This window comes from Taurulus bubalis, assembly GCF_910589615.1.
Source record: "Taurulus bubalis genome assembly, chromosome: 19".
NCBI lineage: Eukaryota > Metazoa > Chordata > Actinopteri > Perciformes > Cottidae > Taurulus > Taurulus bubalis.
The window spans coordinates 11,295,068-11,317,927 of NC_136607.1; the positions used below are offsets into that span (position 1 = coordinate 11,295,068).

Sequence of the window (22,860 nt, forward strand, 5' to 3'; positions counted from 1 at the left end):
TTAAATGAACAACTCTCCGGCGCTCTTTCCTCTGTGTCTCCGCCCACAATAATAACATGTACGCCCGGAGAGGATACCGTGTCCATCCTGTTGAAGATACGTGCCTTGAATGTATGCAGACTGACTTCATTCACTAGACTCCTCACACAGAGAGAAGAAAAAAGATGGGAAGGTAAGGGTGTCACGTGGTATGTGGACCCAGCCAATCAGGAGTAAGTGCGCATTGCGATCCTGTGCAGAGGGCTTGTTTTATTAAAGGGTTGCTAGTGATCAATGAGCGAGTGGAGCTGTCCACGGTGCTGAAGTTAGTTCACGATGGGCTGACTTCCAGCACCGCGAACAGCAACACATTCATAAGTCCTATTCAAAAACAATACGTATGACTATATGTACATATGATACTGTATGTATGTATTTCAAACTCGTCCCCTGCAACTTCGCAGTTGTTTCAATTCTTTATTGTTGTTTGCTGGTTTCGTGGATGATGTTTATGTAGAGAGACAACTTAACGACTCCAATGCAACTGAAGCGAGGAAAGCCGTGTGAGCAGACTGCGCAGCTCTAACCATAATCCCCTTACAAATAGGCCTACAAAAACATAACTCCAACTAAATGTGTTGCTGCTGCATACGCCAGGACGTCTGGATGATTGGGTTTCAGCCTTTGGTTTATGCCTCCACAGCTGCTCAATCTCGGGCAGTTGGCTGTATCTCCTCAGGGCGATATAACTCTTCTTCTCCATTAATAACTATCCACCAGCGGTCACATCAGTCTGTTGCTGCAGACACGAGCCCTGGCCATGTAGGTGCTACAGGCCTGCACGGTCACATGGTCAGCGGCCAATGAGATGAATGGAATCCGCACCGTGTAAATCAGCGGCGACAGCGAGCTATACGTGTGTTTCATATGAAGTCAATAAATGGGAAATCAGTCAGGGATTTATGATTAGCCTTGGCATGGCATATGGATATTGTGTGCAAAAGCTAAATTACATTTGTGGCAATATTTCACAATGCAGATGTGTGTAAATGGAGTGATGTATAATAGCAGTAAAAAATAAAATAAAAAATAAACACCTGTTATATGTTTTTAATTTACACTTTTAATACGTGTACTCTCTTTTTGGCTGCAGTTTTAGAAAGATGTTTTTTTTTTTTGTTGTTTTGCTTTAATATGAGTTCAGATCTTTGTAAAGGTGTAACAGTGCAGGTATGTGCTCCAAAAAAATAACTAAGAAATAATACTGTTGATCCTGATTAAATAAGGCTGGGCTTCACATCTCATAGTTGCAACCTTTTCATGACGTCGAGGCAGTTGTTTTGGTCCCCCCTGCCCAATCGGAGGCTCCGCTCACATTCTACCGAAGCCGAAATGGGTCTATCCATGCAGCGGCTCCGTCCTCCCGTAAGTACCATAACGCCCTTCGTCGGGTGCTCTGTGGTACCCGACTGCTGCTTTAAACGGCAGCACTGACATGGAAACCCCATTGCAGCTGCAGAACGATTTCTTTCCAGAGCAGCAGTTCCAGCACTGTAAGTACCAGCACTACTGCAAGCGGGAGGATCGGATCGGCAAGCAGCACGACCAATGCTGCACCTGCATTAATTGCACCTGTGATGCGAGAAAAAGCCTCATCTTTCGCGGGACGTCGCCGACCACTGTGGGAACTTTAAGGACACCTTCGGAAACGTCTTCGAAGCAAGGTTGCCAGTACAGCGTCTGTGAGTTCACACCCTCTAGTCATGGTAGTTCATCCAGGCATCATCATCCTCACCATCAGCAGCAGCATTGCCGCGATCGGCAGCGGGGCAGCCTGGGCAGCAGCCACAAAGACAGTAACTCCTACAATGAAATAGCCATGAGCAGCTGCAGATACAACGGCGGCGTAATGCGGCCGCTGAGCAACTTGAGCTCGTCCCGCAGAAACATACACGAGTTTGATTCCGAGTCACAGCCTTTGCAGCCCATCTCAGCCGCAGATGCGTCGGACACTTTAGTATCCAAGACGGAGAATAATTCCACCACACTGATGCCTTACGCATCGGGAGACGGAGCGGGAGGCTGCGGCCACAGCGGCGGAAAATCGGGGAAAAAGAAGAACCAGAACATTGGAGAGAAGCTCGGGCATAGGAGGGCCTTGTTTGAGAAAAGGAAGCGGCTCAGCGACTATGCTTTAATCTTTGGGATGTTTGGGATCGTTGTTATGGTTATAGAGACTGAACTCTCATGGGGAGCTTATGGAAAGGTACGTATTTGTCATGTCGTTCAGAGTTAATTTAGTTGCATGTGATTGACGGAGCAGGTCATTCAAAAAAACTTGTGCTAAAGGTGTTGTAGAAAGGCAGTCACTTTAAATAAGTCTAGGATCACTGCAAAGTATATGATGACATTGTCACATGCAGGCCAAAAGGCCCACTGCTGTCCAAACACCCAATATAAAAATATATATATCACATGTCAGAATTTGTTGCATTACACCTTAAGAAGCTGAATGATAACTTCCATGTATTGTTTCCCAGATGTGTGACATGCAGGCTAACTAGGGCTGGTTGGTGTTCCACCATCACAATGTGATTTAATGTTATGATGTTTTCTGTTGTTTGGCTTTAGTGTTGTTGCTCTTTTCCAGGAGTCCCTGTATTCATTAGCTCTAAAATGCCTGATAAGCCTTTCTACAATCATTCTCCTGGGGCTGATTATCATATACCATGCAAGAGAAATCCAGGTAATGTTGTAACACTTTTCTTATTCTTTAACTGTTGGTGTTGAAGGGTCAGCAGCAGTCTGCTTTAACAGTAGATGTCTCATCACATTTAGTAAATGCTCAATTAAATATTAAATTAACACACCTTTACAACTTTATAAGATGCCAAATAGGTTTGGTACTGAACGTGTTTTGCAGAATATTTATGTTTTCAGTTTATAAAAGATGAATTTTTATTGACTTGCCAAAATCTACAAAATCAAGTAACTCATTGAGAAATCAACTGAAGTATTACATTTGAGTGTATATGCAGTGTGGGACAGTGCAATTACTCAATGAAATCATACTCTTCATCATTGTATTCTTCATTCCAAAGCAAAAATGTTTAATGTTTGTCCCATGCCCCCAGGTTTTAAACGACAGAACGTCTATTTAGTGTGATTGCATGAATGATTATAGACTAGTAGACTGATCATCATCTTTTGAAGCCACATTAAAAGTTCATTACACATTTTGATACGATTTGCGGACTCCTCACAGGGCTCAGTGGATGAGTATAGATTGTCAGCCACCCCAGAGATGTTCCAACACGTGGACAGCTTTATGACCTTGCCTCGGAGTGTTACATTACTTACAGTTCTCCCTGCTCTTCAGCACTTGTGTGTTTGTTGTACAGCCACAAAATTAATTTAGTTGCCAGACAGATTTCATATAGATACCTTCTTTTTTTATTAAATCAGCTTAAAAGAGAGGACTTCACTTGAAAAGAAACATAACTCAAAGCCTTTTCTCCAATCTTGAACGACGTCACATTTTAATCATGTTAATGGATGACATATGGCGATAAAGATTTTATTTAAAGCCTTTAGCTGAATTGTTTGAGCTGATCCAGCTGTTTTCATCTGCTCTTATTCAAGAGGTAGAATATGTTTCTGTAAAAATATTACATTTGGACAAAACATGAGGTTGCTTTTGTATTCAAAGTATTTGCCACAGTATTCATCTTCCTTGTTGGTATATTTTGTGCTTACATGTCCCAGGGTAGTATCAGTCATTGAAATAGCCCAACAGTAAAATGTTTCGCCCCCTTCAGAGGCCTCATTGTAAACCTTTTTTATGAGGGATGATATAAATGCAGAGACATCATTACCATATTTCAATGCATAACAAACATTTTTTCATTTCCTTGGTAGACTTTTAGCTGCTCTTTATAAATGAGAAGGCATACTGTAAGTTAACATGAGTATCATGTTCATTCTTCCACACCTTTTACTTAATCCTGTGTAAATAATTCAATTCATAAACTGATCTTTTTAACCTCTTGATTGTGTTGGTGTTAAATAATATATGGATTTCTTTGTGATCTTCCAAAAGTGCATTTTTTTATCACAGCATGTTTCCATTTAGTGAGTTTTATAAGCAATTGGGTCCAATTGGTGATTGTGCATCAGCTGTATACGTTAGTTTATGGTCTCTGTTCACAACAAACCAGTTAAATGTTTAATCACTGGGTTGGGGTTATATCTTCACTGTTGTGATGCAGCAGGACATGTGCATTGGTAAAGATGGTAAAAGCAGTATTTAAAAGCTTGAAGCCTCAGTATTACACTTTCAAAATGCTGTGAAGCAATAGTCTTTCTTTCACTACAAACAAGCCAGATTTCTTTATTTTAGCTCTAAAACAAGCTTTTCTTTCCATTCCTTTAACCATCTGCACATTTACCCCACAGAAAGGCTGTTTCAAACCTTTTTGATCCAGATTTTTCTGACAGTCACGTCGTTTTCTAAATCATTTTTCACCCTAGATAACTCTCTCGCTTCCCGATAAAGATGTTTCCTCTTTTGCTGACCTAGAAAACTTTATTAAGGCAATTGTTTGCCCCAGACTGGATAACGGCAATGCACTTTTCACATAACCCCTCTTCACAATGATTTATATACAATTTATTCAAACGTAAAAAGCCTAAAAACCTAATTCATCAAGTCCCCTTTGGAACAAACTATTAGCCAGTATGGAACCTGATTCTGTCTTACTATTTAAATCCACTTCATAGTGTTTGCTTCAACTTCCACCAGCTGCTCCTTTGCTTCCCTGCCTGAGGAAATGTTGTGCCTGTTGTTTCTATAGCCTATTTCATTACTCGTTTCCTGCAGACTGACATATGTGCTTGCATACACACACACACATACAAATTTATTCAAAATATATTCTGCTAATGACACAGACAGTTATTAATTGCTCTGGATGTGTGTGTGTGTGTGTGTGTGTGTGTGTGTGTGTGTGTGTGTGTGTGTGTGTGTGTGTGTTTCCTTTTGATTAGCTTTGTGTTTTTCCCATTTGCATCTGATAAAAATGTGTTTCTTACTTCCTTTTCAAACTTGTAGTGTTTGCATCCGACCAACGCTGACTCAAGTCGCATCACCCGAGGCAATGGATTGGACTAATCCAGAGCCAGAGATATTATACAACTGTCCTTTTAAATCAGAAACGCCATATGTGGTATTATCACCATTATCACACTCTATCTTCTGTTGTGTGATTCAGTATGATGGGATGTAACTGCATTTTGACCCCCACCTTTATTTTTACTTACTTACTTTTTTGTTTATTTACTCTCGATGAGCCTAATGCGTTTTGGGATGTTAGTTTGGGTGCTATTTCTAAAGTGCACTTTTCCATGTAAGACATTTTGCTCCTGCAGTGAAGTAGATTATGCATGCACATCCGTGTGTTCACAGACGCCTGTCAGATGAGGATGAAATATTTCCCTCTTACCCCTTAAAACTGATTTGCTTGTCAGACTCGGCAAAGACTGTGCCGTCTCATTTTTATAGGGTACAACAACAGGAAGTGTTCCCTCCTTGGAGTGACTGAGAACTCAAAAGGTCAGGTCAGGCGGTGTAGATGTTGGACTCCAACTGTCATTTGAATTGTTTTCGGATATGTCTGCTGTACTGCAATGGCAGTGATGGTGACCTACTAAGAAAAGTGTACTAACAGAGAGAAACTGTGTGTCCATGTTCAGCTCAATGTCCTTCGACCACCTACAATTAGGATACGTAGCATTAATGTTTAATCCTCTTTTATACACATTGATGTTTTTCAGCATTATTCTGTACTTCTTCAAATTTTATCAGCCTGATTCAGCACCATGATGTCTTTTGTTAATCGCTGGCGACCCGCCGGAGGTCTTTTTAGATTTTTTTTGTTGAGTTTGCTGCGTTGGCAGACGGCGACTTACTGTACAGTGAGATTGGAAATGGAGGTTAGAGTCTGTAGCTGCTTCATGACTTTGATTTGTCCTTGTTAAAGTCTGATATGAGCTACGAGATGGGAGCATCGTCCTGCTCTCGCTGCTAAGATGGTTGAGTTCACCTAATTCCCACACAGACAGAAACTGACATCTTGAGAGTTTCCTCTTCTTCTCAAATCAAAGGCTCGCTGCCGAGGGGCATTTATGTTAAGGCCATTGCTGTGTCGCTGTACCTTGTGATTACAGTTCTGCTGAGTTTTCTTAAACTTATGCAAAATTATTTTGGGTCTGTTCTGTCTTTGATGTGTTTTGTTTGTGATAAAAGTCAGTGCTGATGTTTCACAATTGCATCGTCTTACATTTTACAATCTTCAGAAAAGATAAAACAGCAACACATTGCCAAAACCGTGCCAGTGAAGTCAAACTTGGCTGTGCTTGTCACACTGCTCCTGGGTGGCGTGTCTGTAACAGAGATATGGTCTAACTGCAGGAGACACTTTGCATTTCTCACAGTGAAATCTGTCCTCTACCTGAGACTCCAGACTGGAATCAGATAACCACCACTGGCTGGTGACCTCAATGTTTTCACTGAACATACCGACTTTCAAGGGCAGAGACGCTCAGCCTCCCAATGAGTTGAGAATCCTGACAATTATTTATTGATGGCATTTACAAAATGGTGTTCTGCATGTGACTTTAAAAGTAGATGTTTTTAGGTTATCAATGCGTTTGGCTGCAGCAACTAAAGAAAGATGTATACAAGCTTTTACGTTGGCTCAGAGTGGCTTACTTTGCTTGAATAGAGGAATGTGTATGCAAATGTGAGACTTAATTTAAAAAACAAAAGCAAACTGAATCAGCAACAGCTTTGGATTTACTCAGCAAAGTGGCCTTTTAGTGGCTCACTTTGATATCATAAATAAAGGATTGCATTAATGTCTATTCGGGCAGAACCTCTCAACCTAATTCACTAATGAGATTGAGCGATTTCATCCTCAGTGACAAGATATATGTACCCATCTCTACATTACACAGATTAAATATTGAGCCGGACTCCATTAGTTATATTGAGCGTCGTGAAACCAGTAACCAGCTCAGCTTAGCATCGCAGGTGAACTCCTCTGAGACTACACCGTGTAGACGCAGGACAGCGGCAGGCGGAGAATGATGCCCGGACATATTCAGCTGTATTGTCTTCTGACCCGACATGAAGGAAGCTTCCCCGTGATGAGCAAGGTGCATGCACTCTTAGTGATTAGACTGTATTTGGTGTCCATCAGAAAACAAGCTGACAGAAGCCAGTGACGGCTGGATTTGCCCTCAAATCGTCCTCACGGTCACTCTATCAGCTGTTCTCTGAGATGTGTTGCACAATGCAGTAACTTATATATGCTCTTTATTGTCACTGTGAGGATGCCATTTTGGGGAAAGAAATTACATTTTGCATAGGGTGAAGGTTATATCTAATTGTCTTTAGATTAAAAATATAAACAATTAATAAACAATGTGAAGGGTCAGTTCACTGAAATTACAAAAAGAAACTTAAATTTTTTTATGAAGGTATCTGGCTATGCAGATAGCTTTGATTTGCTCTAGGTTGTGATTAATTCTTCACTGTCTCAGTTTGATTTGAGTGGCAAATGTTGCTGTTGATTTCTTTTCTTTTAGCCATGATAGTAGGGCTGCCGGTAGGTCAGTCCTCCTCTTTGATCCAGATGGAAATTTCTCCATCCAACATTCCATGAAACTTTGTGCAGACATTGTCATTCTCCAGAGGGTGAAGCCTATTGACTTTAGTGATCCCCTGACATTTACTGGGTCCCCATGAGGTTGACATTTATGGTTCTGAGTGAAATAAAACTATTGGATGGATTGCTATGCACTTTGATACAGACATTCATGTCTCCGTCAGGATAAAATATCATAACTTTGGTGATCCCTTAAGTTTAAATCTGACGACACCGTCACCTCAAAATTTTTATTTGTCCATACACATCAGTCTTGGCCTAAAGGAGAGGGAAGTGTGCTTGTGACCGGAAGGTTGTCAGACCAACCCCCCAGTCCGGTGGGGAAAGCGAAAAGCAGTAATGCCTCTCCCTCTAAACAACCACTGAGGTTCCCTTGAGCAAGGCCTATTGCTATATGTATATATATATATATATATATATATATATATATATATATATATATATATATATATATATATATATATATATATATATATATATATATACCAGATGTTAACTGTGGGTATAAGCCTGACATTAGATGCCTATTTCAGAGGTCATTCTCGTACCCAAAACGATTGTGATTGGTTTAAATAAATACAAAGGAGCCAGAGCGTGTTTGTCTTCTCCTGAGAACGAGAGCATTGCTTTCAGTGTCACTGAAATAACGAACCCGAAAAACCATCAGCAGTTAGCTTTTTTCATTGTGAGCAAATGAGGAGCTTTTCCAAAATATGGGCAAATAAAACCCAAAACTACCTGCATGCCATGATACCACTACTGATTTTTGTATTTTCTATTTAAGTGAATTGATCCTTTAAGTAGCTGAATCAGCGTCTCCCAACTTGAATATCGCACATTTTTAAGGTACAGCTTGAAATTGATGTTCCTTGTTGACGCAGATTGTGTGAGTTATTCTGAGATCATTCCCCTTTTGAAGAAAAAAAATGTCTTCTCTATTTTTACCCTCCTTAGTGTAGTCAAAGGCAGTTTTTTGGAGGGGTTGTGGGGTGTGTTTGATTCACCTCCTTGCCCCTCCTCGGTACACATGATTGCCTGATTTATAGTGTATGTACAGAAAATGTAATAAACCCAGAGATCTTCTTGACCAATACAAATTAGATTAATTTGCCCCCTTTAAGCCTCTAATAGTTTTTTGGGGTTGTGATGCTTTAAAACGCATGTGCCACAGTGCTGATTGCCAGACTGCAGTCTTCTTGGCTTTCAGTCTTTAAAGACACGTTTTAACTTTAATTAAGTTCACATTTAAAATCCATTTACTTGCTGTGTTTAAATTATTTGTCAGCCTGCTGTAACTAATTTAGTGTCCTGTTTCATCAACTGTCTGGTTTTAGGCCTGACTCTGTGTGTCTTCCTCTGCATCATATTTTGACATGATTTAAAACACCCATTGTAGTTTCCTCCGCCGTTTTGTCATAACTGTTGGTTCTGCGGCTTGCATGGAATATTTGATGCTCTGAGGTAAAGGGCCCTTGAGTATTGTATTTCAGGTCCTCCATTACCATAATTGCTTTTACCCATCAAGTAGGCTTTCCTTATGCAACCGGCATGTAAATGTTTAATTACATTGTTTTGAGGTAACAAACTTTGTAACTGCCTTTGACAGGGTTGGTTTGTTGTTTATAATGTAAAATAAAACGCTGCTTGTGCTGTGTGCAAACAATAGACTTAACTGCTTTCAGAGCTCTAATTCTGTAAGTAAGAAACCGCAGCAGAGTGGAGTCCCAGCTTGTGTTTCCATGTCTACATTACACTCACTTGGAAAGCGAACAAGACGAGCTGTGGTTAGAGTTACACGCTTCTCTGACAGATGTCAGTTTGTTAAAAGAGCTTGGTGTTGCTCATTCGATATGAACAACTGCCTGTGAAAATTTAATTTGTCTGGTTTCTGTGTTTGGGGGAAACTTTGATTGTAGCCTTTAAATACATATAAATGAGCTGCAGAGGCTTTGTGGGTCAGTTGTAGCGTTTGTTTGGGGACTTGTGTTAGCTGCATCTTGTACTGTTTTTGTTCTAATGTGCCAGCTTGTTGACAGTTGATGTTTCTTGCACAGTGGCAGTTGGATATATAATTGGATCAGAAGCTGTAATACGCGTGCTGTGTTTGCTGTTGTGGGTTCAGTGAAGGTTTTTGTGTTAAAGCAAAGCAGGCGGCTGAGCTGTATGTCAGAGAGCCTTTGAAGCTGTCAAGCTGGAGTATGTGGAGCATTCATGAATGTCTGTGAGAAAAGTGGCAGCGTTATGTTATTGCCTTTTATGTACTTTCTTTGTCCTTGAACATGTTGAATAGGGCCTTTTATTCCAATGTGAAGAATATTACATATTCAGCAATTCAATTTTTATGTAACATATCACTGCTAAATTTACAATCTAGGTCACTGATCCTATTAGCCCTCCAGGATTGTGACAGTTTTTTTATTTCTATAATGAGAAACGGGTAGTTGGCAAGATGCCAAGTTGTGGTATGTGCTTCCAGTGTGTGTTTTTTCTAACATTTGATTTCTTATCGATTTAAAAGTGCAATTTTGACTGATAAATCAATACATCCTATAATTATGAATTAAACAGCTAAGGAAGTGTGTGGGCAATAACTATAAAGATCAATATCTATTGTGTCTGAAAACCATCCATGTTGCACACAAAAGGCATGTTTTTTTATCCAATCCTGATTCAAACATGTTTTACTGTAAATGCTGGTAGAAAAGGATGACATTACAGATAAATGTAGGCCATGAAAGAATTGAAACGTTTATTTTAACCATTACAAACCTATTCTTTGCCATATATTTGTGGAGTTGGGGTGAAAAAGTAACTTACATCCAAACTGTACACTTTGAATCTCGAAGTAGAGCGGAGCTGAAAGACAAACTGACCTAAACTATAAGCATAAACATTGCACTCTTTGTGTATATTTACATTTTATTCCATTTAGAATTACTGGACATAGTATAATTCATTACGAAGCATATTATCCGCCAAAATGTAATCAAGTGCAGTTTTTCTTTTCTCCCCTTAGAGGCTTCTGCTCTCATGGCAAAAACATCCGCCAGGAATCCTCGCTTGTATTTGCTGACAGCAGCATTTTGTGAAATATCTATTGCCAGTTATGACGGCCTGTACGCAAGCTGAGGACCTTGAGGTGATTGAGTAGATAGAGCAGGAACAGCTGTGAGGGAATTTCAGTATGGTGTGTCAAAAAGAGGAGTTATTTGAAAATGTAGGGGAAGCAAAATCAATCTGATAGTATTTAATCTTCAACCCATACCTGCAAATATAAGAGCGTATCTACGACTGTAAGCATGTCCGGGGATCACTGTAAGTGAAGCTGGCGATGGCGGTCATGGGCTCAGCCGTTAGTTCAGGGTGAATACACCGAGCAGTGAATCTTCTGTCCGAAGATTGGATTGAAAGCGTTGAGGAGGAGGGAGGGGATGAACAAGAGGAGGGGGCAGCCGCAGCAGAGGTGACCAAGTGAGGAAGCTATGACGGAGGACAGGGTGGAGAAGAGTGATGAGGGCTGTTGAAATCCACCCACACTGAACTCCCCAGTGGAACGGCCTACCTTCTGGTCGGGGTGGCCAGGCGATCACAAGCTAACGCTAATGTGGAGGCGGCAGATGTTCTCATCAGTATAACGCTTTAAAGTTGAGAATGCAAGCTGCTAATGTAATATCCTTTTTTATTTAAGGAGTCTGAAAGCAGAGAGAGAAACCACAACATTTTTTGACTATTCTTACCATCTCACTATAAATCACAGATTGCATTCATTCTTGCTATTTGCTGTATAGTTTTAGATGCCAGAGCCCATTGTGATGTCTTGTTCTGTTCAACCATATAGTCACATATACTCAATTGTATTCTCTTTTCAGAGATATGAAGAAAAACAGCAAATCGTCTCTATTGAGAAGCTGGGATCAAATAATATTTGGCATGCTTTCACTATCTTTGTTTGAAAGATGACCTTAAATTTGAGTCATCGTTTTAGCTCTAACTTTCTACCTTTCAGACAGCCGTTGCATTCCATCCATTTCACTTTAATATGGAAATCATCTTTGAAAATGCCTGTTTAAAGGCCATTATTGCCCTTGAAATAGTGTAGCGTCCTCCCTCTATCACATCAGTTATTTGTTATTTTCTTTCCTCCTCCAAATGTTGTTTAAAGCACAGGGAATTTTACACTCTTACAAATGGTCAACATGTTTTGTATATCATTTGTCTTAAATAGGCAACCACATGGGGGGAAAAAGCTGCTACGGTTTTTAGAAAATGTGACAATAAAATATGATTTAATGACTCAAAGCTATTTGTGACTTTTGTTTAATGGGGTTTAATGATTTCCTGTAGCTTGCTGTGTCACTTTGATGGAAATGTTACCCTCCATCGGCCTCACTGTGCCCTTTCCTTGCAGCTATTCATGGTGGACAACGCAGCAGATGACTGGAGGATAGCCATGACATATGAGCGCATCTTCTTCATCTGCCTGGAGATCCTGGTGTGCGCCATCCACCCCATCCCAGGGAACTACACGTTTACCTGGACAGCACGCCTGGCCTACTCCTACGTGCCGTCCAAGACGGATGCAGATGTGGACATCATCCTGTCCATCCCCATGTTCCTGCGGCTGTACCTCATCGCTCGTGTCATGCTGCTGCACAGCAAGCTCTTTACGGACGCCTCGTCACGCAGCATCGGAGCTCTCAACAAGATTAACTTTAACACACGTTTTGTGATGAAGACTCTCATGACCATCTGTCCCGGCACCGTGCTGCTGGTCTTCACCATCTCGCTGTGGATCATCGCTGCATGGACAGTGAGAGCTTGTGAGAGGTGCCTGGATCTGTTTCTCACGCTATGCAGCACTGCTCGGCATGAAACATAGATAAGGCATAAAAATAGACAATGTACACACTTCATAGCTCACACAGGGTCTGATAAGACGATTTACCAGAAAAGATTAAAGCCCTGCAGTATTCAGACACATCTATTCATATGTACTACATTGGATTTGTTTTCTTTTTTCAAAATGAGAAAACGTCATACGGTGAAGCTGGAGTGCAGCGGGTGCATGAAGGTCGTTTAACCCATTGCGTTTGTTATTTATTACAGGTACCACGACAACCAGGACATAACCAGCAACTTTCTAGGTGCCATGTGGTTGATCTCAATCACGTTTCTTACCATTGGATATGGAGATATGGTCCCAAACACATACTGTGGGAAAGGAGTCTGCCTCCTGACTGGCATTATGGTGAGAAAGGCAGAATGAGTGCTCCAGTTTTATTTTTTTGCCTGTCAATATTTTCTGATATTGACAGAAAGCCTTAATATCTGTCTGAAAGTATACTAACATGCTATTACTGTTTCATGACTGGAAATAAATAGTTTATTGTTATTTCCCAGGGCGCTGGGTGCACTGCCTTGGTGGTGGCTGTGGTGGCAAAGAAACTGGAGTTAACCAAAGCTGAAAAACATGTCCACAATTTTATGATGGACACCCAGCTAACAAAAAGGGTAAGTGAAAGCTCCCCAAATTCAGCTATTTTGACATCACAGATATTTTACCATTTTGCATTCTTGACTCAAATGTTTGTTTTTTTGCACTTCAGGTGAAAAACACAGCTGCGAATGTTCTCAGGGAGACGTGGCTCATCTATAAGAACACCAAACTGGTGAGGAAGATGGACCACGCCAGAGTCAGGAAGCACCAGAGGAAATTTCTCCAAGCCATTCACCAGTAGGTACCTCGCTCTTAACCCCTGCCCTCGCCACTCATGTTTAATACCTTTTATCCCGCAGTGTATTCACTTGGTAAACCGCTGCAACACCAACCTGAAATCTGACTTGTTTGACACCTGTAGCAAAAATATGTGCTTATATTGTTGAAGAATCTTGTACGTATTTCACCTGACTTGACTCACTTTAAATTTGCAGATGTGATATTGAGTTGGCCTGTTGATTCAGCATCATAAAGAGTGGTAAAATATGCGAGAAAACTACATTTATGTGAATAGTATCTAATTGTAAGCCGTTTATATCAAAGGAATTGTCAACTGGCATTTTCCTCTGAGTGAGATTTGAGGAAACTTCCCAGAGGCTTGTGGGTATATTATGTAAATAGGTGGTCCTCAGTTTTACAGAAGTATTTCTGAAACAAATTTTACCTTGAAATATTCTCAAGTTACAGAATTCACAGATATTGATCTCTCTCTCTCTCTCTCTCTCTCTCTCTCTCTCTCTCAGTCTCTCTCTCTCTCTCTGTATCTCTCTCTCTCTCTCTCACACACCTTTTGCTGTCAGATTGACTCGTGTGTTTGTTTTGCTGTAAATTAGATGTCGGGCTGACACGTGGGTTTCTGGTTTTCTAGCGGCTGGTCAGACACTTACTTGTCAGCTAGTCTTTTAATGGGTCCCTGAAGAACCCCAAAGTGCTATCTAACAGTATTGATTTTAGCCTCACCTTGCTCTTGGTTTTTCTTCAACCTACAGTGCTTACAAGCACGTCCAGGTTGTGGCTTCTTGCAAATTACTGGCAATCAACTCACTGCTTTATGAAAATATGTCACTAGATAAGCAGTGATTTTGTTATTATATGTAGCCTTATGCTCAAGTAGAATGCCTCCTCTTTGTATTTTTGTTTGCTTTCTGTGGTTTTATGTACATATATGAGTCTTTGTGGTGTGCAACTTTGATTTGCTCATTAATCTTGCATTTATGTTTCAAAGACATCAAGGTGTTTAATTACAAGGGTGTCGAGGTAGATAAATACACAAACTGTCTGCTGCTGCTGCTGCTGCTGCTGCTGCTGCAACCCACATCCAGATTTTTGTGTCATGGTTGCTTTGTCGAGTCATTCTGTCCTTGCTGTCTTATTCATCCGATTTGCAGCAGCGATGACAGCGTTTCATGTCCATCCTGTTCTCTAGGACAGCCTAATAATGGAAACCCCTATGAGCTAAAGCTAAATCTATAGAGAATCAGATTCAGTAGGGAAAAAGTCACGTCCAGCTCTGTGTGCAAGGACAACCACTCAGCATGGTGTCAACATCCTGCCGTCACACCTTTATCCTCGATCTGTCTACTTCTTGAGGGAGTGTTTTCACAGGCCTTATCTTTAAGAGTTCTAAGTATGGCTTGTAGGTGAGATGAATAGGACAGGAGGCCGCCTGACCTAGCACATCGCTCAAGTGGAGAGTTGGAAAAGTCCTACAGCCATCCTTGACCCTCATGAAGCGATAGCAAACATCACATCTGATATCATTGTTCCTGTTTCCTCTGGTCAAAGCTGTGAGACAGTGTGAAAGAAGTCTTCAATCACTGTGAAGGATGTGAGGTGTAAACAGATGTTAAATGTAGCCATAGACACTTCGAGTCACTGTCTGCGTCAGTGAATGTTTACAGGAAGTTTGTTTTGATTTACTTTATTTCTGATAACCAGGACTTGTGTTGAAAAAATGGATTACAGTAAGAGAAAGAGAGCAAGCAAAGCTGCAGCTAGCGTAAACAGTCCAAACACAGAGAGATAACAAGTCAAGAAATAAGTCAAGACGAATTGTTGCTGCTGTTCAGAGGTGACAGCGTAGAGATGAGGGTTCCAGCAGCAAGATTTGAGCAAACAGATTTTGCCGTCTGAATATGTCTATCTGATGTTGTAATAATTCATTTGTCTACTTCATGTTTCCTTTTTTTCCTGTTTGTGTCGACACAATGCAATAGAGCTCGAAAGTAAGTCTTCGCCTCACATGTAGATACAGACCTGTTGTGTGCATGCTAAAGAGAGCTTGTCCTTGAACCCAATAATGTGACTAAAAAATTACACTCCCTCATTTGATAAGTGAAATTCATGCCATGAAAATATGTGGTAGTTTGCAATGATTAAATGGTTTCACATAACACAATCATAATGTTGCAGGATTATTTCATTTAAACTGCTACAAATGTTTTTATTATATGTTTGTTCAACTGAATAGCATTTCAATTGATAAAGTACACATTAGTCTCACATTTTCCATTCAATCTTCAGCATTTTGCAAACAAACAGCTTTAAATAACCAGCAACAATACCTTTTTAAGTCTTAGTATTGAGTAGACCCATACTGCACTTTCTAAACACAGTACAATATTAAGTGAATTTCAATTATCGGTGATGGAGGGTGTTTTTCTTTCCATTTCTGCATGGATGTGATGAGAATTTGATCTTTAATCAGAAAGCCACTGATTAAACTCCAATCAACTGTGCTTTCACGTACCGAAGGATGACGACTAGAGCTCTACAGGAGACAGACCTGCAGTAACACAAGTATATGATTTACCGTACCCCTCAAGTCATGTTATACAACTTAGCAGTCATGCTCATACAGATCAGGGCTCAGGGTCATCTTTCGGCGTGTGGAACCATTGTTACGCCTGTTGCTATATTTGCAGCCACATTTCCCCCATTTCTCTGTTGGATGACACAGTAGCAAAGACTCTGAAATGGTGTTATCATGGCTGGTATACAGCATAAAAACACGGACATACACCTGTCATGCGTTTATGCACTAAGAAGAATCAGTAGACTTAGCTGTAAACACAGTTGTATCACCCCTGACGTTATTTGGATGGTGCGGCCCATCGCACCACAGGCATGATGTTGCACGCATGCAACCAAATGTCTTATGTTATGTTGGAGGCCATTACAGCTGTGCAGTCAGACCATCCCCTTTGGGAACTGTCGCTTTACATCTACAAGGTTGAAGAGGGAATTGTAGCAAGAGGCAGGGCAGTGACTGAGTGCTGGTTAGCTCGGAGATGAGAGGATTGGAGACGCAGGAAAGTGACCCGAGAGCAAGGTCGGGGTAAAGCCTCCGAGCAATCCCGTTTGAGCCCTGCGACTGTGACCGACAGCATGAAGCTGTCAGCGGGGGGAGAAAAAAAATGACGGGCTGCAGAATGGTCCCCCCCCTCTCCATTACAGTGAAGAGAAATTAGCATTTTGGTCCACAATGAGGTAAAGAGAGGTCATGATAAAGAAAGCAAGTTGAGAGGGTAAAGAATATGGTGCAGCACTAACTGAGATTGCTTTAACTGATTTAGTGGGGTATTAAAAAGCCTAGCGTAGCCGTTTTCCCTTGATGAATGGCAAGCCGATTTAGAGTGGCCATTGAAAAGGAGAAATGCCCATGAGGAGTGATTGACTGAGGGAAGGAGACACATGGAATATAAAAGACAGGGCACGTGGGCTTCCTTGTCCTGACCGCAAACTGCCCTGTGCTTTGACCTCATCTCAAAGCTATTGGTCATCCAACTGTGAAATGTGTAATTTTTTAGGTCTTACATCAACTGCAAAGTAATTTAACATGAATTACCTATTATCTTCCATCATTTTAAATGTCTTTGTTTTCCTTTCATTTGAATACATGAATAATAAAAGTGCAATAGTTTTCTATTCTGTACTTGTCTATAGAGTCTGCTCTGTATGAAGCATTTCGGTCTTCAGTTGTCAGGACATCGTCCCTTGCCTGTAGTTTTCCTTCCTCCCGTGGCACCCTCTGTTGGTCTAAGCCGTTATCTTCACACTTCCACATCTGCCTGTCTTCAGGAAACAGAGAAATTATCCGGCATTGCATGAGAATGGGTGCATCTCAGCTAATTAGCAGACTACCCCCCTTAAATCACTTCTCGATCTTCATTACTTTTTGCCTTCGATTCACACACAACCTCGTAATCAACTCAAACTGCATTCACGTCTCAGCCAGTTATAGGTTGTTTATATTTTATTTTGTCTTATCTGAAACGTTTGCAAACTTGCAGACGAGATGCTATTCTGTGTGCCAAGTTTAATTTAGCATGCGTGGGTGATTCTGGAAAAAAAAAACTCTTTAATATCGTGAAACCACGTGTGGTCGACACTCTACAATACTGCATAGTTGCTGTTTTTGAGCCCCTGGAGACGATCAGTAAAACAGGCTTTAGAAGCCTAATTAAACAGGAGATGTGAATTATTTAAGCATGTTGTATGAAGTAGGCAAGTTATTTTTTGCACACTTAACAAGTAGGATTTTTAAAAACAAAAAGTGGGCCATGAATAAAATGATGCCTGTTTATGACTTTTTTTAAAACAAGTCATGTTTAATTTTCTATTCATGATGCAAGATTAACATGATTCCTTTAAGTGGCAAATTGTGATGACCCTTTTTTTTCTCAGTTGTGATGTAGTGGAAGTATCAAAAGGAAAACGATCCACATATGCGCAGATTGCTGCTTTAAAAAGATGACACCTTAGTCTCTATGTTCACATAAAACAATGTTTGATATCTGTGGCTATTTGAGTGACTAAATAATTCATGAACTCAAACAGAGAAAAGTTGGTTTAAGGAGAACTTGGCCGTTTATGATGTTTTAAAATCGGACACATCACAAAGCTAAAGGACTTGAGTGACATGAGTCCGTCTCATTCCTTTATTATGGTGGATGTATTGGTTGAGTTGGACATCGAGCTGGTCTCATTCTCCTTAGTGGCAGCTCTCACCCGTTGTGGTCTCCTCTCCACGTGCATGCAGTTCAACCAAACAGACTGACCCCTGCATTCTCTACACACACCCTGTGCATGTCCTAGGAGTGTTCTCCGTGTGTCTGCCTTGTGTGTGCACAAATTTAATGACAAAATTCTGATAGCGTTAATTTATTGGGTTCTGAATGGTCTTGTGTTCAGATTGAGAAGTGTTAAAATGGAGCAACGCAAGCTGAATGACCAAGCAAACTCACTAGTGGACCTTGCTAAGGTAAGCTAGACGTACAGTCTACTGCTGCATTGTACATTAGGACACACAGCTACCCTGATGCATTTCTTTCCTTTGTGTGATTGATTTCAATGCATGCTAGTTCACACGCTGAATTAGTTGTGTTTTCTGATATAATCAAAGTCTACAGGTGTCAAATAAACAGACAGGCTGTTCACAGGGTGATTAAAAATACATCTGTGCGATGCTTCTGGTTGTCCGCACTCACCTGAGATTCTGATTTGGGTTTGAAATAACAACTTCATTTTATTTCACAGCGTTAATTGCTATCCCCAGGACACTTTCTCTGCAAAATTACGTAATGAGAGTGACAAGAAACCTCTTTGTGTCTGTAGCGTTTTGTATCCTCCAACGTTTGTCTCCAGATGCCCTAAACAGAAGCTGACAAACGTTAGGGAAAGACCAGGCAGCTCGCCAGCCTGACACAGCAGAAACAGTAACCTGGGAAGGGAGACACACTGTGATCTGATGATTCAGCGAGAAGTAAATTCAGAGAGGATAGAAAGGCAGAGAGCTATGACATTCAAACATACAGCACGGTCAAACTGGATGTAGGCCAACGTGAACAAAAGATATTCGCCTAGTTCACCTGGTGCTGTAAAACGGCAGCGAGGGTCAGGATGTGACATTGGATATAAGGTGGCTAAAAGCCAGTGCCACTCAGCTGGATCTGTAATCGTTGCTATAAGAGTCTGTTGCCATGAGAGGGCAGAGTAGCCTCAGTCTCCTCCTGCTCTTAGTACAAAGATGGAGCTAAATAGAGCTGAACATGTCATTGGCAGCTGCATTGCCACTGCAGTGCAATGTGAAATCCTTCAGATCACAATGTATCGCCTTAACTCATTATCTCTTCTTCAGTCTCATATAGAATGTGGCTTTTCATTTTATGTGACTCAAGTGATGAACTGTTTGGGTGAATGTGTTTTTCTATCCACAGCATTTTCTTCACTTTGCCATTCAGGCTGAATTGTGTCCTCAAATTGCTAAATTGTTTACTCAAGCTGCAATTTGAAGCAATCTCTGCCCCTCTCATCTCTCTTTCTTTCATTTTCTTGTCCAGAAATGGGTTTATGGTCTCAATTTGTGCTTTTACTATGCAGTTGAAGTGGATCCATAATACTGGCATTCATTCTTGTCCTCTATTGATGATATTCCCTAATGGTTTACGGGGCCTTTTTTCTTGGTCATTCTTGGCATTTCACACCATCACTTTTTAATGTGTTCTTGTTACATTTCATGATTTACAGATGAGGCCCAGTCTTGGGTCAGTTCCCCTCCAAATGCAATCAATGGCTTAGTCAAAGGAATGATTGCATTTGCAAAAGATAATACGTCAAAAATATTGTAGTATTTGTTTAGCATTACACAAACTGTTTAAATGTTGAATTGCATTTATGAGCCACTGACAAATGTATGCATGACAAGTCAAGGATTAAATTAATGTTTATGTAAGTAATACAGTGAAACCCTTGTCTCCACTAGCCGTCAGGTTGAGCGGTGTCAATGCTACTTTAGTTCTCACTAATTCAAATAAACAAGCTATCCTATTATCCCCGCCTCAAATCAGAAGAGGACAAGGTAAGTGATAGATGGCATCGCCTCCAGGCTGCCAGGGATTATTAGTCCTCTGCTGAATAATACCCTCAGGAACCGCCCTCCAGCAGCATCACCTCCACACCTCATCTGAAATGTGACATGGATTTCTTTAGTGTGCTGTTGACTATTCTTGAAGACTGAACCTCGGGAGTTAAAAAGCAGCAGCTATAGTATATGGACATTTAAAAGTTCGTGAGCAGATGGTTGATAAATTAAATAAGCAGAAAGCATCATGAAACTCCACAAGCACCTTCCCTGTCTCCTCAAGGTCAAAGGATAATGTAATCTGGTCTGCATGGAAACAGTCTTGTAAACTGATCATATAAAATCTCCCCTTCTGAGGCAGCTTTTAAGGGAAAGTTGTATCATAACATGATGTCCGACTGACCTTTTTTAATGTGGATTACTCTCCTCTCGCTGGGAAATTGCAACCAATAAAATGGATAACATAGACTATGTGATATAGTGCCATGATAAAAGCATTTAACTTAGAATTTGATGTATCAGTTTGGCTAGATTTTCATGCTGATATTTACATAACCACTACATTTAGCATTTTATGCTAGATGCTGAGATTATTGGATAGGTTCACATTTTTTCAACGTTTCTGTTCAAATAAATCAAAAGCAATCTGAGTCAGTCACATCAAGCAGATGTCTTCCAGAGTTACTCTGTTCTCAGGACAAAAATCCCTCTTTGTTCCTTTCTTTCCACTGTAGCTCAGTAAGATAGTACTGTCCATTGAAGCACAAAAAGGAAACTAAAAAGACTGTAACTTTGGAAGATACCCACTTGACGTGTCTACCTCAAACTGCTGAAGCCTCATATTGCCTTCAGAAGTACTGTTTAATCAATGCAGTCAATGAATACTTTCAATGTACTTATGAGCAAGTGCATATTGTTTCCAGACATACTTGAAACATGTGATTATATCTTTTAATGTGTTTAATGTAAGACAATTAACAGTTTGTAATGGCTGTTCTATTCATGTTTTTTTGTTTAAAGTCTGAACTGAATGTGTTGAAAGTGAATCTCTGAAGCTCACAGTTTTCCACTTTATCTGTTTTTCAGAATGAGCTCTTTCAGCTGTATAGTTATTGAAGTATTGAAAAAGCTTGTGCTTTTTCTATGTATTATCCTGCTTGGTAATAATGGATACATACAGTATTTATAGGTTGTCCGTCACAAAAAAAAAATTGGAAAATTATCATGTTAACAGTGTTCCATCTCCCCTCTTCCAGACTCAGAACATCATGTATGACATGATATCGGACTTAAATGAGAGAGGAGAGGACATGGAGAAGAGGATTGCCCTGCTTGAGACAAAGCTGGAGACTCTACTGAGTAACTTGCAGGCTCTGCCAGGACTCATCAGCCAGGTCATCAGCCAGCAGCACAGGGACTTCCTGGAGGTGCAGCTCCAGCCTTATGACAAACACAGCCCTGAGCGCTCACAGTCAGTGTCCCGACGAAGGTCGTCTTCCACAGCACCGCCCACCTCCTCCGAGAGCAGCTAGAGTCCAAGGGGAATGCCTCCACTGAAGACTTTTGCCATCATATGGCCGAGTTGCATTTATCGTAAAGCCTTATGGTTTCAATAAGTATTATCCAAATTCTGATGACAGAATCCAAGATACTGGGGACAATGCATTTTAATGGATAACTTCATGCTGTTGTTTGTTTTTTATTACCTCAAAAGATGATGTTACCCTTGCTCTGGTGACATGACCACAAATAATGGCGCTTCCCTCAGTAAAAGGCCCATCGATGGGGGTACAATATGAACTCTACTCCATCTCTATGCAGAGATAGCCAGTTTTAGGTGGCGAGGTTACCATGTGTGAAACTATTGCACTAAAATAGTGCTTCTCACAGACTTTGTGCTTCCGCTGGCTTGATTCAGTTACCGTTTTCCTCAAAGCAAACTGAGAAACCGCTGAGAAATCAGTCAGGAAGCATGACAGTGATTTGGGGGGAAAGTGCTGTGTTTGATGGACTGGAGTGAACTGAGAGCAGACAGCAGATGAAAATCACTCCTGCACACTGTTACTCAGAGATAACTTAAGAAAGCTTGAAATGAAGGGGGGAAAGCATATATCTTTTAGGTTAGAAACAGCATCAACTATAGCGGTTTTCTTTTGCAGAGTGTCCCTGTAGAATGACTATTTTTGGGGCGACATTGCAAATAATTTAATCCTCTAGTCAAAATGAATGCATCAAAATCTGTACTTGCACTTACTTTTTAATCAATGCACTTCAATGCTGACTGACGTATGATATAAAGATGCGTTGCTCATTAAAAGAAGAACATTTGAGATGTTTGGGCATGGGTTTATTATTGTCAGTTCTCAAGTTGTGGATAGTGTTGAATCAAGTCAAAGCCCTTTTTTGTTTTCCACAAAGAAACATTAACTTAGACCTGTAGAAGTCTACAGAAATGTATTAAGAGATCACAAACTCAGTAATTATCCAATTACCCCTTGTCTTGCTGTGTCTCACCTCCTGTCCTTTCTTCCTTCCTGTGCTATTTATGCTCGCTGTCACCCAAGCCGGGCAACAACAGATGCTGAACAACAACTCGCTGAAACCGTATCTACCTTTTAAAAAGAAAATGCCTATTTTTATATATTTTAATGAGGACAAGCACACCTCCTACAACTAAACAAACAATAATGGTGATGTATGAAGTGACAGATTCAGCATATGTAGCACATGGTTTAATATGTCTTAGACTGAAGTTAAGATACATAAAGTTGTCTATTAGGTTCTCTCCTGGACTT

The 22,860-nt window shown here is 40.6% G+C and overlaps 1 protein-coding gene across 2 annotated transcripts; it reads left to right on the forward strand.

Annotated features, from left to right (window-relative positions):
* Nucleotides 1–1,474: 1,474 nt before the first annotated feature.
* kcnn2 (potassium calcium-activated channel subfamily N member 2) lies at nucleotides 1,475–21,597 on the forward strand (the record flags this gene model as incomplete). 2 transcript variants are annotated; one of them, XM_079235557.1, is made up of 8 exons in its annotated part: nucleotides 1,475–2,245; nucleotides 2,630–2,725; nucleotides 12,115–12,533; nucleotides 12,813–12,954; nucleotides 13,107–13,217; nucleotides 13,313–13,440; nucleotides 18,397–18,466; nucleotides 21,322–21,597. In XM_079235557.1, 8 exons carry the CDS (start codon nucleotides 1,475–1,477, stop codon nucleotides 21,595–21,597), a joined length of 2,013 nt encoding a protein of 670 aa, XP_079091683.1. The 2 variants fall into 2 exon arrangements, with proteins under 2 accessions (XP_079091683.1, XP_079091684.1); XM_079235558.1 differs by having other exon boundaries at nucleotides 1,859–2,245; nucleotides 2,633–2,725.
* Nucleotides 21,598–22,860: the final 1,263 nt, after the last annotated feature.